The sequence below is a fragment of the Antedon bifida genome, chromosome 3, assembly GCF_963402885.1.
Source record: "Antedon bifida chromosome 3, ecAntBifi1.1, whole genome shotgun sequence".
Taxonomy (NCBI): domain Eukaryota; kingdom Metazoa; phylum Echinodermata; class Crinoidea; order Comatulida; family Antedonidae; genus Antedon; species Antedon bifida.
In genome coordinates, this window is record NC_136228.1 from 1,342,141 (window position 1) to 1,358,001 (window position 15,861).

The window sequence follows — 15,861 nt, forward strand, 5'->3', positions numbered from 1 at the left end:
ATTATACTACTATATATAGTGTATTTTTAGACGCTTTATCTCAGTATTCTAGATTTTAGATAACAGTTACAGTTTATTATTAGGTATGTTCTGCTTTTAATTTATATGGTTGTTTTTAAATTTTTATTATAGCATGGATCTATTTCTATGACCCTGTTTTAGTAGTAGAAAATATACCGATGTTTATATAGGACATATATTTGTTGGTTTAGAAAGGTAGAGCTATTTAAATTTACATTTATTTAACTTTATTAAATTTCAATGTAGGAACATATAAAAGCAATGCATAAAGTTTGACTTTTTCTTATCGCGAGTGTTAAACTGCCATATCCCACATAATACGATGTTAAATCAAAACATTGATTGTCAAAAGGTTGTTCCAACACATACCACCTCCCACTTATTACTTTGTTAAAATAGTTACCGGCGGCGCGTCTATATCCACCCACACATAGACCCCCATAGACCCATTGACATATATGGGTTAATGTACTCCGTATCTACGTATTATTCGTTGAGTAATAATATAACATTGCATATCATAACTTTTCTTATCACGAATATGATGACAATACATGTCAAAACATTGATTGACAACGTGCCCCCGGCCAACACCTGTCATCTCCACTCCGCCGCCGCCGGTCCACCCACCCTCCGCCCACCGTATGTTCTTATCGCGTATTTTTAGCCTAGGAAAGATAAAGTTGTATACGCATGCTGAATTGAATATAAGGATGAAAAGATGATCCCAAGTTGCTTGACTAGAATGATTAAAAGATAGTTTAAAATGTAAAGGGTAAAATTGTGAAATCTCTGTAATGCTCTTATCTTGGTTTATTATGTCTTTGTAACAAATATTTTTAATAATTAATTTGTAATAATTAATTAATTTTACAAATTAAACCTGGCGATTTTCATCGTCGTTGTTTGTCGACTGAATAAAATAAAATATAAATATATATATATATATCATTATCCTTGTTTTCTCTATACTATCAAACTGTTTGCACTTCATTCCTCCACTGTTTGCACTTCATTCCTCCACTGTTTGCACTTCATTCCTCCACTGTTTGCACTTCATTCCTCCACTGTTTGCACTTCATTCCTCCACTGTTTGCACTTCATTCCTCCACTGTTTGCACTTCATTCCTCCACTGTTTGCACTTCATTCCTCCACTGTTTGCACTTCATTCCTCCACTGTTTGCACTTCATTCCTCCACTGTTCCCGATATCACGCTTGTTCCTACATTATGCCAATGCTCATCTGTTCCCGAAATCTACAACTCTTTTCTACTTTGTGCATTCCATCGTTATTGGGTTTTTTTTATTGGATTACGAATTAAAGAATACAAGAAATGAATGTGGTGGATCCAGGAGGTTCATGACCTTTCACCTGTAATTTAAACAATGAGTCTTCAGAAGATCCGTTTTATTTTTATCATAGTTATATCTGTACTTTAAATATTATGATTACAGTACTCATGATTATGGATTTTTAAACGCTTAAGTAAAAGCACTGCAAAATAATAATAGAACGAACGTTGAAAAGTTAAAAAAAACACGCAAAATGTAATTACCCACTTACTTATATAATTTATCGCCGAAGTCAATGCATTAGTATAAGTGTGTATATTCCCTAAGCGAAAACTTGGTCTATGTAGTGTGTATATATTCAAATTCATTAAAGTTAACAAAAAGACAATTACATGTTATATGACATCTTAAAAGACAATGTTGTTAACCACTTGACCCGAATTCGATTGCAATTTGTGATTTTGTGAGACTAAAGCTTTGTTTTACACAATTATGGGAGTAATTCACATCGTATATCGATCAAGGCAATCTTAGCAATTGGATGCTGAGCTCCGAAGATCAAATGATTTATCTGTGGCTGCGACACGACCAGTTCCACGCCGCGGAGAATGTGTAAAAAAAGTACATGAAATTTCTCAGACAGTTATACAGTACTGTTGGTATTTGTCGCAGCCAGACATAAGACCCAATGACTGTTACGAGTGGCAAGGCGAGATCGGTGTCCTGTGTTGGATTACCTTAATTCGAGTCCGGCTCCGATAGTTACATCTTCTGTAAATCATTTTTTTTTTTGCTTTTAATTCTTCTTATTATCATTTCATGTTGTTTGTGCATGGTGTGTTTTTTTAGCCGTCTTTTGAAGAATTTTGCGAAGAATGCCCTTTTTTTTACATTGCCTTTTATTGCCGTATATGTTTGTATGTATGTTCGTTTGTTTTGATAACATCCGCAATCAAGTTATCTTACTTATTTTATACCAACAGCACATGATTTATCGTCATGAAAATTAATATATTGGATGTCAAAAAATTGATTACATTGAAATATTGAGTTATCTCTATCTAATTATGTGCCGAAAATATTAAATACCACGCCCTCTTTTGCTCTCTCCGTTTTCAAACTTCTCCATCGCTTAAATGTATTAATCTATATATTTGATTATAATCCCAATTATCATACCAAGTAAGGTGTATCTTGCTGATCTCATTCGTGTAATGGAAAGACAATATTATGTTTGGCTCATGGAATTGAAAATGTCATCCATCCAGCATGCTATACACCAGAGCATTCAAGCATTATGCAGAGTTTTTTAAACTACACATCGGACTGACGTACCTCTGGGCCAGCAAATGGTCTCTTTCAATTTATTACTGTTGGATCCAAGATTCACCTTGACGGTTGTATAGCATTCCCTCTACTATTCGTTATGTATATCAATTTCTCCTTCTATTTCTTGACCGTTGTTTAGGTCGGTCTTACAAAGTCAGCGGGGAGATCCGATTTATTAGAAACAATCCGTGGTTTAAACAGACAACAAATCAAAAGAGTTGTACGTTATTGCGTATATCTCTATGGATTGTTGTAAGGCTGGCAAGGCAAAGATATAACATCATTTTGATCTATATGAAAAACAAATTTGATTCCTCGCTTAAAGAAAGCAACATGCAGTTCTGAAATTTACAGTTTACCAATTGGACATCATAATAGTAAATGTAAATAATCTAATAAAGTCTTAACCATGCTTTTATTTTTTTTTACTTATTCATAAGCGGACACATGAATCTTTAGTTATATAGACAGTATATGTTTAGGTTGTCCGTCACACCGAAACACAATGGAAGCACCGTTGTGATCGACTGTACGGAATAGACATTCTCATAAGACTACTCTCTATATCTACATGTACAGTGTACGTATTTACATAGTATGTACATACATGTTTACATCTATGCGTTACATAGTACTGTATAATGTAGGCGTATACGTGTTTACGGTATGTTGTATACGTGTTTACGGTATGTTGTATACGTGTTTACGGTATGTTGTATACGTGTTTACGGTATGTTGTATACGTGTTTACGGTATGTTGTATACGTGTTTACGGTATGTTGTATACGTGTTTACGGTATGTTGTATACGTGTTTACGGTATGTTGTATACGTGTTTACGGTATGTTGTATACGTGTTTACGGTATGTTGTATACGTGTTTACGGTATGTTGTATACGTGTTTACGGTATGTTGTATACGTGTTTACGGTATGTTGTATACGTGTTTACGGTATGTTGTATACGTGTTTACGGTATGTTGTATACGTGTTTACGGTATGTTGTATACGTGTTTACGGTATGTTGTATACGTGTTTACGGTATGTTGTATACGTGTTTACGGTATGTTGTATACGTGTTTACAGAGTATGTTGTATACGTGTTTACGGTATGTTGTATACGTGTTTACAGAGTATGTTGTATACGTGTTTACAGAGTATTTGTAATCAGGTCGTGTATAATAATAGCCTACACATTATTGTTTACAAATGTGTTTACAAAGTATGTATACGTAATAGAGTATACTCTACACGTGTTGTAAGTTGTTCACATAGAATGTAACACAATGATATCGATTCAATTTTTGTTGACTCTGGTTTCGGAAATTAAAAAAAATGAAATTGAAATTGAATAATTTAATGTGACATTGATTATGATAAGTTTGAAAATCATTTAGAAGAAGAAACCAGTAAATAGACTGTCAATAATTCCAGCTTATAATCGGCCAGGATTTAGACTTCCGTCAATTAATCTTAATATTTGTGATAGGTGGATTATTTACCAGATAACTGCGCGTACATTATGATTAACTATTCAAAATGCTAAGGCGGCATTCTCTTTCATCATCAGTGTGTCATAAATGTGCTTTTACTATACTATCGTATATAATACATATTTTGCAACTTTATATTTAAACCTGGCGGCTGTACCGTAATATACAAAACAAAAAACAATTCATTACTGTAAGCCTGCAGACGAAACAATCGGGTTTCGAACCACCATGGGTGTTTCGGATACAGCGAATGTCGAAGGTTTTTTTTTTAAATAGAAAATATGACTTAAATCAGTTTGCTTAACTTAATTCAATCTGGTGTTATATGTAGGCCTGGAAGATTGGTGTCTTTTAATTGCTATACACCCCTGGAAGATTGATTAAGGGTTAGGTTAGGGTCTATGGTACAGGAGCCGCATTACGTATGGTCCTGTGATATTTGAGAATTTAACAGTACCACAAATCGGCTATTCTGGTAATACACATCGTTATGTTGATAATCCTATAGAAAACCATAACGATTGATTTTTAATACAACAATCACCGCATACAATAACCTTTATGATGAAATCTATCTTTTTCTAAGAAAATGTCTTACACTTTTATAGAAAAGCGATTTTAAATTAATACAACTTGTCTGAATGTAATGTCTCTTCATATGAAAATGGCAACAACAACATTTTTTGAAAACTTATGTGGAAATGATGGACACATTGAAGGCGTATCCATGTGGTCTCTGTTATGCGTTCGTAGGCCTACATTGAGAAATACCGCGCGTTTCCAGATCGTTGTGAACCTAAAGTGGTAGTCAATTTTAGGACGGCTAGTCTCGCCGCCGATTTTCTCATTTTCCGTTTCAAAGATTTCTCAGCATCACGCTTCTTTCTAAATGACATTTAGTAAATCTTTCATCATCTGGAGACGCTAAGGAATCCTATACGTCGAATGTGTTCCACTTTTAAATGGAACCTAAAGTTGATTAAAAATAGTAAAAATTAGATAACCCGTCGTTGTTGTGTGTTTGTTCTCATTAAGTACGAACTCATAAAGAAATGGCGCCAGAAACTTGGCATTTAAGCAGACAGTGTGAATCAAAGTCATTTCACGAAAAGGCGCCAAATCAAACTTGGGGATAATAAAACCGGTCTAGAACAAAGATTTTGTCCATTTAAGGTTTGTAGTATCTGATATTCTCTTACAATATTACCTTGGTATTGAACAAATAATTTGAATAGTGAAAACCATGATTTTAACTAAGCCTACCCGTGTGCGTACGTTACCGTAGGCTATATTGTAAAACTACCAATCTGGGTGTATTTGTTTAAATAGTCCAAATGACGTTACGGCTTCTTGTGGAGAAATGCAATTGGTCTTTTTAATGTGTAAAACAAACTCATTATCTTTATTAGTTATAGGCCTACATCAAATACTGATTTTCTTCCGAGTACGTCTGACATCTTTTACCGACATTAATTCAGTGCTTATAGGTATACAGTAAGTGCATAAGCAACCAGTAGCTATGCAGTCAATACATAGGTCTTGGCTTCACTTTTGTGGGTTGCCCTTCTAAATCCGTCTATGATTAGATATTATTGACAATAATTATGAATTATAGTTGTACGAGAAGTTATAGGACTGATATAGAGATTGTGTACGTTTTGTTTCTGCATTATTAATCGCTGGTCGCTTAATAACTCCATCCAATAGAACTTATAACCGTTGAATGTAACTAATAACCAACGAAACATATGATACGAAATCAAGCAGAGCAGTTAATTGGTATAAAGATATTGTACATTTTGTTTCAGCAATGCATTATTACCGTAATCGCTTGTCGTTTAATAACTCTATTCAATACTTAAATTAAAACCGTTGAATGTAACTAAATAATCAACGACACATGATACGAAATCAATCAATCAAAATGTAATGTATTCAATGGCAAGAATATACTTGGGTACGTTTTATAATTTACTATATGGATTGACTTATGGATTGTATTAAATTTATTAATTATAATATTTATGACAAGCTAACAGTATTAATCATAACCTAGCTTATCTGGAATTTATAGTTGTACTTCGTAATTATTAAACTAGATTCTAGCTTCATAGTGATATTAGTTAATTGACACGTATACATGTCTACTAAATTCTTGTTAGCTGTGCATAAAACACAACTATATAGACCAGATTCTAAGAAGGAATCCCGATTAACTCTTCCCCACCGAACGATATTCAAGCATTTCTGAATACGAAATCAGTGTACATTTTATTGCAATAAATTGACTGCATCTGTTCTCGTAAAGTTATTAAAAATAAAATAACTACGGTCCGAAAAATCTAACATAGTTAAATCAGTGCGAAATGCATGAAATACTGAGTAAACGTGCGAGGAACTAGATATACGTCAACAGCATGTGAACTCGTTTCAGAGGCGGTTTCAAGAATTTTACACTAGGAAGCGTTCATATACAATTATAAGTCTGTCAAAAATAGATAACAAAATATTGTAGGTGTCCCTGGTGCTACCCCTGGACCCGCCCCCTCGTCTTCGCGTTACATTGATGTAACGGAACAATTCTGTAACCATTTCAGGCCTCGCCAAGGTAGAAACATACGAGGACTAACACGTTTCTAAATTAAAATGTGAACGCGTTTCGCGTTACATCGATCTAAAATCTCGGAACGAATACATGGATGTATAATCGATACAAGACAACGGTATCTGCACATAATATGAACATAATCTAATGAGTTTTTGACATTTTTAAATTACATTGACAAACTAGCGTGTGAACGCAATAATATTTTTACTTATTGGTATTATCAATTTTGTCACATTTCTGTACGTGTGAATCGGTAATTCTGATTAGCTAAACATTAGGATTTAATTTATGGAATCCTGGATTTCAAGTTTTTATTTTTATTGTTTCACACAATACAATTATACAAAACATTTGATAAATTACCGTAGTAAATATAATTGTGTGAGGAGGACACATTAAGCTAATGCTTTAAGTTTGGTCCTCCGGATTTAAGTTTGGTCCTCCAGATTTAAGTTTGGTCCTCCAGATTTAAGTTTGGTCCTCCAGATAAATATATATAGGATATATATCAAACGTACAATAACGACGAGGATACACATAGTATCTAAGGTCAGATTTTTTTCTCTTGATTGTTACCAACTTTCATTATTAAAAAATCGAATCTCACCTATATTAGTAGTTAGCTTTGCAATGCGAAGGAAGTAATTAAAATAATACGTTTACAAGCAGGTGCTAAAATGTATATATTATTTTAGTAGGCTTCTTATACGGTAATGCTATTAAATGTATTTCCATTCTATGGACAATAAAGAGTGTCTGTATCGGTATCTGTTTTTTTAATTGTGTAATTAGTTATGTCCATCTGGCACAAATTGTATAAAATTCTCATGGGGAAATTAAGTGGTAAATAAAACAAAACAAAATATGTATATAGTATATAATGTATTATGTAGGCGTATTCACACTAGGACGATAACGATCGCATTTTTCATACATAAAATTAAAAGAAATATAAAACCTTTTCATTATAGAACTATAGAATAACCACCTATGCTTCCTTGGATAAAATGATATTTTCACACGTTTAATCAAATGACGTCATGATTAGTAAGAGCAATAATAATTTGGATCTGCACTACCGTGCGAAAAAAAAAACAGACGACATTCCACGACGACCTTCATTATCGACTTATTTCTTTTATTTGCTTTGTAATGTGGTACATAAACATCGGTATAATAATAATATATTTTATGTTAAGGTCAATTTCAGTTGTGTAATATGCTCCCTTCTTTCATAACTGCGGATGGTCAAACTCATCAAAAGGACAAGTGTATGTTAATGTAATACAAGTCCACACCCAACTGGACTTTTATTATCATAGCAAGCCTTCCCACTGCAGTTCGTATTGGATCACACAAGTATCCATATCAAACTGAGTAAAAACATATTTAAAAGTAGGATGACACTGACTGTAGGACAGGTGTTACGTCGTACAGGTGATATTATACCAGCTTACATTGTTCATTTAGCTTTACGAGAATCAATATAGCAATGTATTTCTAATAGGCCTGATTAATCTGTATATCCCGGTTGCGATTGAGGCGTTTCATAGTTTGTAATGTAATACATTGCTATTTCAAAGGAAGAGCACTAGGCCTATACTTTATTTATATATAATGCTATCTATTTTATTGCTTCCCTCATATTAGTGTTGTGTATAGCCTTAATATACATATTAGACTTTATACAGATAATCTCTTCTTCGGTAGACACCACTATTCAGGTAACAGTCCTATTAAGGGAACGCTTTGTTCGTCGTGAGGTGGTTTCCCCTTATTAGGAGTTCTATTGCATTTAATTTATAACCCATTCAGTATGTTCAATTTCAGAGTAAAATATTAAATAAATTAAGCGTTCAGAAACTGAGCGAAATAATGCAACATGAAAGAGGACGTGCTATTTAATATTTCGGCGCATATCGAAGACATAATAATAATAATAATAATTTGATATTTTATTCAAAATAATTAATATAAAATCAATGGCTTGGTCTGATAGAACCTACTGACAGAGATGCATTAAAAAGCATTCCGTGCAGCTAGACTCGTTTCTAGATGACTTGCGATATCCAGTTAGAATCTATCTAATGACAGCTGCAGAATCGTATAGTCTGATGGCAATTATTTTGTTTTAAGTGGGGATTGTGCACAAAACAAACAGACATATATAAATAGAAAGCAAGTAATCTTTTTACTAAGAAAATGAAAGGTTAGAGTCTGTAAAATCTATGCTCACTTTCATGTTCAATGAAACATAACGTTGACGCGCGCGCGTACAAAGCAGTGTCCATTATCATCAACTTTTGAACGCGCCCTGACTGGGAAACGTATATTCATTAATGTATTTTTAATCTAGTTTAATTGGCTGAAGTAGTAGAGGAATGAAAATTACATCATCAATTCACAATTAATGTTGCAAATGAAGAATTAAAACGACATTAACATTATTTTGTAAACGAATAAGTAAAGAGTACATAATTACTTTCCCACTACACATTGCACACTTTTCTCTTTGTTCAATCGGTTCAACCTGTTATTTAAAGTGATTATTGAAGAGGATCATGATCAGCTTTGCTGGATGGACTACTCTCCTGAAACATGGTTCAATACAAATCAAATAAATGATGTCCTTCAGTTGCCTCCAAGTGGGAGCCAAGCTTGCGGTGTTTATAAAAACGCATTGTTATACAATTTAAAAAATTCCCTTCATAAGGTTTTGTAATTTTTAAAGCAAAGGTTTATATACAATTTGTTCCTGTATGTAGTGAAAAAAAAACGATTAGGCTTATTATTAATGCCCTAATAAATCTTTATATAATAATCAAACGAAATGAATGAAGTCACACCCCAAGTCTAAATTACATAAAATATATCCAATCATGTCTTTGACACACTTATCCAATGTCAGTGACCCGGATTGAGATTTATCTAGGCTTTATAAGACTGTCATCACTAACGCCATTTCCAAAGGACACCTAACCGAACACTTAAGAGACACTAATTATACCGTCATTACTACGCAAGATAGTAGATGCAACTGTATACGTAATAAAAGGCCTCTTAAGAACCTAGTAATGTGTATAAGATAGACTTAAATCATAACGTATGGTGACGTGTATGATTCCTTTTATCGGTACAAAATTGTCTTTTATAGGCTTTTTTAATACATAGTGCAATATTTGATGAGAAAGTCTTCTCATCAAAAGACCGTGACGTGCCTTACTCATATAATAGAAGACATATACACAATTTAGGGCTTCTTTACACTTTAAACGAAAGTTATTTCTTAATCCCAAATTGTGATACATTAATTGCGATTCGGACTAAAGCTTGGTTTCCAGTAGCGACGCACGCGTAACGCGGCAACCTACGCAACGTAAGAAAATGCCCTTAATTCTAATAATAATTGTGTTTTCCCCCGCCTGCGTGAAATCAAACCTGCGATGTTTGCAGCACTGTGCGTCGTCGGTTCCCACTAGTGATTACGCAATACAGTACTTTACGTCGATACGTCGCTGTGCTGCGTTGCGTCGCTAGTGGGAACCACAGATTCCCTATTACATATCCACGTGGGTTTCGACTCAGTGTCATGCCTAACAACAAGAAACTGTTTATTGTCGTTAGACATGATTCCATATGAGGATCAGGTGCAATATGTGCAAATATATAACATTTTGTCAATGCTTATGTCTTTTAGGTACTATAGTATCCTTTATGGAAAACTCGTGTGCACATGCCACAATCCTTACGCACGTGGCTATATCTATGGAACGTTATTACGTCATCTGCAAGCCACTGAAAGCCAACTACCGATGTACAGCACGTCGTACAGTTATCATGTGCATCGTTGTGTGGTTCGTATCTCTTCTGAGTAGTGTTCCACACCTTGTTCTGTCAAGACACACGCCATGCATTGATTCATCCGGGAACACCAGATATTCCTGCACGTTCTCTTATGAAAATGAATACTTTTCAACAATATATCTCCTTCTTGTCCCTATCCTGTTTTTCTTCTGTCCCGTCGTCTTTTTGTCGACAATCTATGCGAAAGTAGGACTTACTTTGAGGAGACATGACGCATTCATAGCATCAATGAGAGAGCAAAAGGTTTTTAAAGAAAAAAAGAGTAAGCCTGTTGCTGATGATTCGAACGTCGGCAAGGACACGCGCGAAATGGCAGTGTTTTTAGGGTTCCGGATGATGGGAATTTGTGGTGTTGATGGTTACGCTTCTGTGAACAACCCTTCGAACACAAACCGACGATTAAGTCGAGAAAAACTCATTCGAGAAGTTTCCCATACAAGCACTAATAGCAATGGAAATGTTAAATTTAATGGTTTTGGGAAAAATTCTGTTTGTATTAATGAAACAGAAGCACTTTCTGAATATCCGTCCGACGAAACGTCTTCTTCTGAAAGACGGCTTTCTCAAATTATTGATAACAAAACGAGTCCAGAAGCAAAGTCGTTTCTTGCAAAGTTAACGCGAAATGGCGTGTGCAAAACATCGTCAAACGCGTCGTACCAGCGTCAACACCACATACGAATTGTGTTTATGTTGATCTGTGTGGTAATCTCTTTTTTTATCTGTTGGTTACCGTTTCGAACGCTCAACTTATGGTTCATAGTTAGCCCTACATCTGTCATACCAGCAGTGGGACCTTCTGGATTTTACGGAATCGTCATATTTTCACGAGTAATGGTGTATCTGAACTCTGCCATTAACCCAATACTGTACAACGCCATTTCATCAAAATTTCGAGCAGCGTTTCAAGCGGTTTGTTGCGGCAAACCAATAAAAAACCGCAGACATAATCGTCATTTCCGTTCAACGTCATCGTATCCATCAAATCTACCAAGTAGAAGGAGCCAGGTAGATCAGGTTTAACTTTCAAGCAGATTCTACGCTTGAGTGAACGCCAGCGGAGTGAACGCCAGCAGTGTGTGGACAGAGAAATCGAATAAATGGGAATAGGAATTGGTTTCAACAGGACAATACATGGAATTAAAGTTGAATCTTTTGTAAGCGACTGTCCTCTTATAAGGGTATAAGGAACATTGTCTATTTTCTTGTTAATGATATGTTTCCCTGCACAAACTATTTTTTAAAAGAGGAGGAAATTAGAGAGAAATTATATCTATTTATAATATTGTTTACCTATAGATGGAGTAAGAATAAGTTTATAATGTATAAAAGCCTTTAATACGATGCCTTGTATTATTGTTGTATACCTATTTTGGTATCTTTGAGAAACTCATATCCTAACGCTTTTGTTGGTAACATGGAAGAGTGACTTTGGTAAACAATAGACTAGTAGAATGTTCTTGCTTGTAATGAGTCCGTCCGAAGCTTCTGAGCTTCAAAGTGTGTCAGAAGAACGAAAAAAATATTGAAAGACCGTGTATATATATCTGGACTGTTAGATTTCTCAATTGCATTTTTTAGGGAATCCTTTAAACTCTGTACTTTTTAATAAGTTTAGTAAACTGTACACTTTCGCTTGGGGGCGGTAGATGAAGGAGACGTAAATTTTATACGAATAATCTGCGCATGCGTATAACCTCACTATGCTCCGTTACTTTCATCGGGATGATTTTTGGTAGATTTAACGTTTGTTCTTCGTCTCCGTCCCGAAACAAAAGGTTGCCAATGTGTGTGGATGACTGACGACTAGACTTTTGTAATTTGAATAACTGCTGACGAAATGATTACGATGATAGTCGAAATGATAGTGATGGTCAAATGGATGTTGGGTTCTAAAGAGACTAAACAGAAGGAATTGTATTTCGGTAGAGAGATGAATAGCCGACGACGACGACAGCTTAAACAATGGTGATGAAACTGATTTGAATGATAATGATTCTAATCAGATAATAATTATAAAATGGTAGTGCACACAATCATAGTGATGTTTGTTACAATCTTGATATGTCTTTCTTACTAATATGGTCTCTGTTCAATGCATGTCCATTTTTTAAGATCGATATATAGTCTTTTTAACTTAGATGGTATCTGGAGTAAATCAATAATAACGGTTGAGCACTTAAGTGCTTTCTAAAGTGCCCTTTGAACTGAGTCTGCGCAGTGGGAATTTTGGAGTAATGTTTAAACTGGAACGCTCGTCAAGAGCCGCGTAAAACTGGACTTGTTAGTTTGTGATTGGAGAGAGAGATCATCTTGTTGAATACCATCCAGTTGTGTAGCTCGTATTTTTTTTATTGTTCTTTTTCTAATTTCCATGAAATTTACTAGAGCATGAATTATCTACTATACTCTGTCATCATAAATAATAATATTCCTACATGGAATACATTCTTTTTATTTTTTTTTCTTCTGATTTCGACATGCAAAAAATGATTTGTAGATTTGGATTTAATATTTATTCATAAAGACGAATTTACACAGACGGGCGGTAATTAAGCGGAAAACAAAAATATAGAACGCGGAAAGCCGCTGAGTGTAGATACATATTTTACGGAAAGCTCGCGCTTTTCCGCTAATCGTTAGTGACCGCTCCTCTGTGTAAATTGACAAATTTTTCTCATAACTATCTTTGTTATGATTTACATGATCTTGGCATTTTTATTTCTGTTTTGTTCCGACATCATCTGAATCGACATTAGGGACTTATCATTTGCGTGACATCAAAAACTATGAAGCAACAGAGCGTATCGAACGCATGACGCGTGCTTCCGCCGGCTGGCCGTAAATATGCGTCAATTTCAGATCTCATGTGCAGTCGTCGTCATCATACAAACTCTACGCAATCGCAGTGGTTTGATATAGGCCTACTTGGTTGTTTCCAAGATTTGTTAGTGCTAAGTCACGAATCGAAAAGTTTCTTATATTGACTTTTGAAGTTATTTCTTGCCATTTCTTGAACTAGAACGTAAATTGATGAATGTGGTGTCATGAAAAGTTATGGCTCTGTCGGTGATGATGTAGTATCCCTGTGGTATTCAACTCACGCTAAAGCTAACAATGGCTAGATCTAGACCTAGATGTTACGATAGGCCTAGATGTAGGCCTACCTGAAGATATAAATAATCGTTTACGGTGTTGGTGGTTATTTGCTGACAGGTGATGATGTGGACGACAAACAATTATGCTGATGTAGTAGTATATAAATCCATTATATAAAATGTATTCACCGTAAGTGTAAGAGTTACGGTTTAAGTCCTGGTTATTATAGGGGGCATCCAAAAAATAGGTAGGCTTATTCAAGTGGTGTGTACGTGAATCGTAATGGGCCGCGATGGCGTAAGTTTGACCAATCACACTCGACAGTTCGGATGATCCATCTCGTCGTGATTGGTCAACTCCCCACCCACAATATAAAAAACTAATGGTAGTGATATTTTGTTTAATTAGTGACGTCAATATTTTTATAAAACGTCATTATGACGTCACTTATCTTAAAGATGCTGTGACAAAACGATTAAGTTTTAAAGTTATTTTTACAATGCTAAGGTTTACAAATATTCTGAATTTCATGATTTAACAATTAAGTGAAATTTGATACTGAAATGAATTTGTCGTCACCATTGACGTCATAAAAAAAATCGATTCTCAATCTGATTTTTTATTGTAAATATGATCAGCAAGAAACAATTTTTTTAGGTATGTCATTATTTTTCTTGTAAACAATCCTTTGTACATACGTTTGTAGTGTGTTATGCGGCAGATGACGCGACAGTGAGAAATAATTAAATAAAAGGATTATATAAATGACGTGACGTAACCACACATACAAATATAATTACGTCAATTTTAGTACACCAGTTACCAGTCATTGGGGCTAACAATATAACGAACATACGGACGATAGTGACGAAGACCTAGTGAAAACTTGGTATAAACAAAATATTATTGTCTAGGAAATGTACTGTTTCGTACCATTTTGAAACAATATACCGTAAAGCAGAATTTATAATTAATACTAAGATTACTGAGTAAATGCAAACAAAATAACATATATATATATATATAAGTATAAATTACGATAGAAATATTATATTTATGTTTAAAACATGTATTTAAGTGATTTATATCTATAAGGTATCATCAATTTTGTAAGGTTTTATCAAATATTTCTTGGAAGATCGTCATAAATAATACGAATTAATATTCAAAAATGTTTAAATATAATATTAACGATTTAGTATTATTCCAACTTGCTTTAATATCTTATATAAAATACAGCTTTAAAATGTTGATAATAATGCAAGTAATTATAAAGTTTTGTTAACACTTCGGCGCAGCGCAATGATGACGCAAGTGAGTCGACCAATCACAAACGGCAGTTTGGATGATCTATCACGTCGTGATTAGTCAAATTACCTTAAGCTTATAGTTTTCACTAGAGACGCAACGCAAGAAAGGCAATATCACTTACGTTGCGTTACATTCTGATGGATTATCAGAATTTCGCCTTTGATTTGTCAACTTGCTTGCGTTGCGTCCTAGTGAGAAACAAGCTTAGGATGAGCTTGTATTGCGTGTATTAAGTGGGAACCAGGCTTAATCTATGATTTATTTTATGATAATATATTGTAGGTGTATTAACCAATGGGCAACCGATGACTTTCACGTTCATTTTGTATGTAACCTGCCCTGCTTGTATACAGTATTACTGCTTAATTAAAACTGCACTTATGTAACATGATATATTTTTATCGTCATTTGTCATCATAGTGTTGTGTCAAGTTTGTTTTTATTGTTGAGATTGTAAAATAATAATCTGTATACCCGATGTTAAAGAAAATACCCTCGCTTCGCGCATCAAGCACGGGTTTTGTGTTTTATGACCGTTAAATTAATTTGATTATTGTGAAGTAATAGTGGTCGTGTAAAAATCTATCTCTTGATTTAAAAGCCTTGTGTGTGTACTATGGAACCGGCGCGTGACCGCTATTACTATCATTTTAACACGATTGTTTAGCTATAAACCGATAAACTTGGTGCACAATTTCCATTACGTCGGCTTTTGAAGAAAAAGCATCAGTATATACACTTTCACATCAGATGATCATTTTCTGAAATAGATCAGATTTTTTAGTAATTCTTTCTAATATAATTGTATTAGACTATACATGCATTATTTTATTTTCATGAGATTT

General features: G+C 34.4%; 1 protein-coding gene across 1 annotated transcript in view; it reads left to right on the forward strand.

The window, feature by feature from the left end:
* LOC144838782 (pyrokinin-1 receptor-like) overlaps positions 1-15,407 on the forward strand; it is a 29,513-nt gene extending 14,106 nt beyond the window's left edge. Inside the window, exons 2-3 of the mRNA XM_078694262.1 lie at positions 10,440-14,212; positions 14,252-15,407. Coding sequence (XP_078550388.1) covers positions 10,440-11,629 — 1,190 coding nt within the window. The 3' untranslated portion in view covers positions 11,630-14,212; positions 14,252-15,407. The remainder of the gene's footprint in view (positions 1-10,439; positions 14,213-14,251) is intronic.
* Positions 15,408-15,861: the final 454 nt, after the last annotated feature.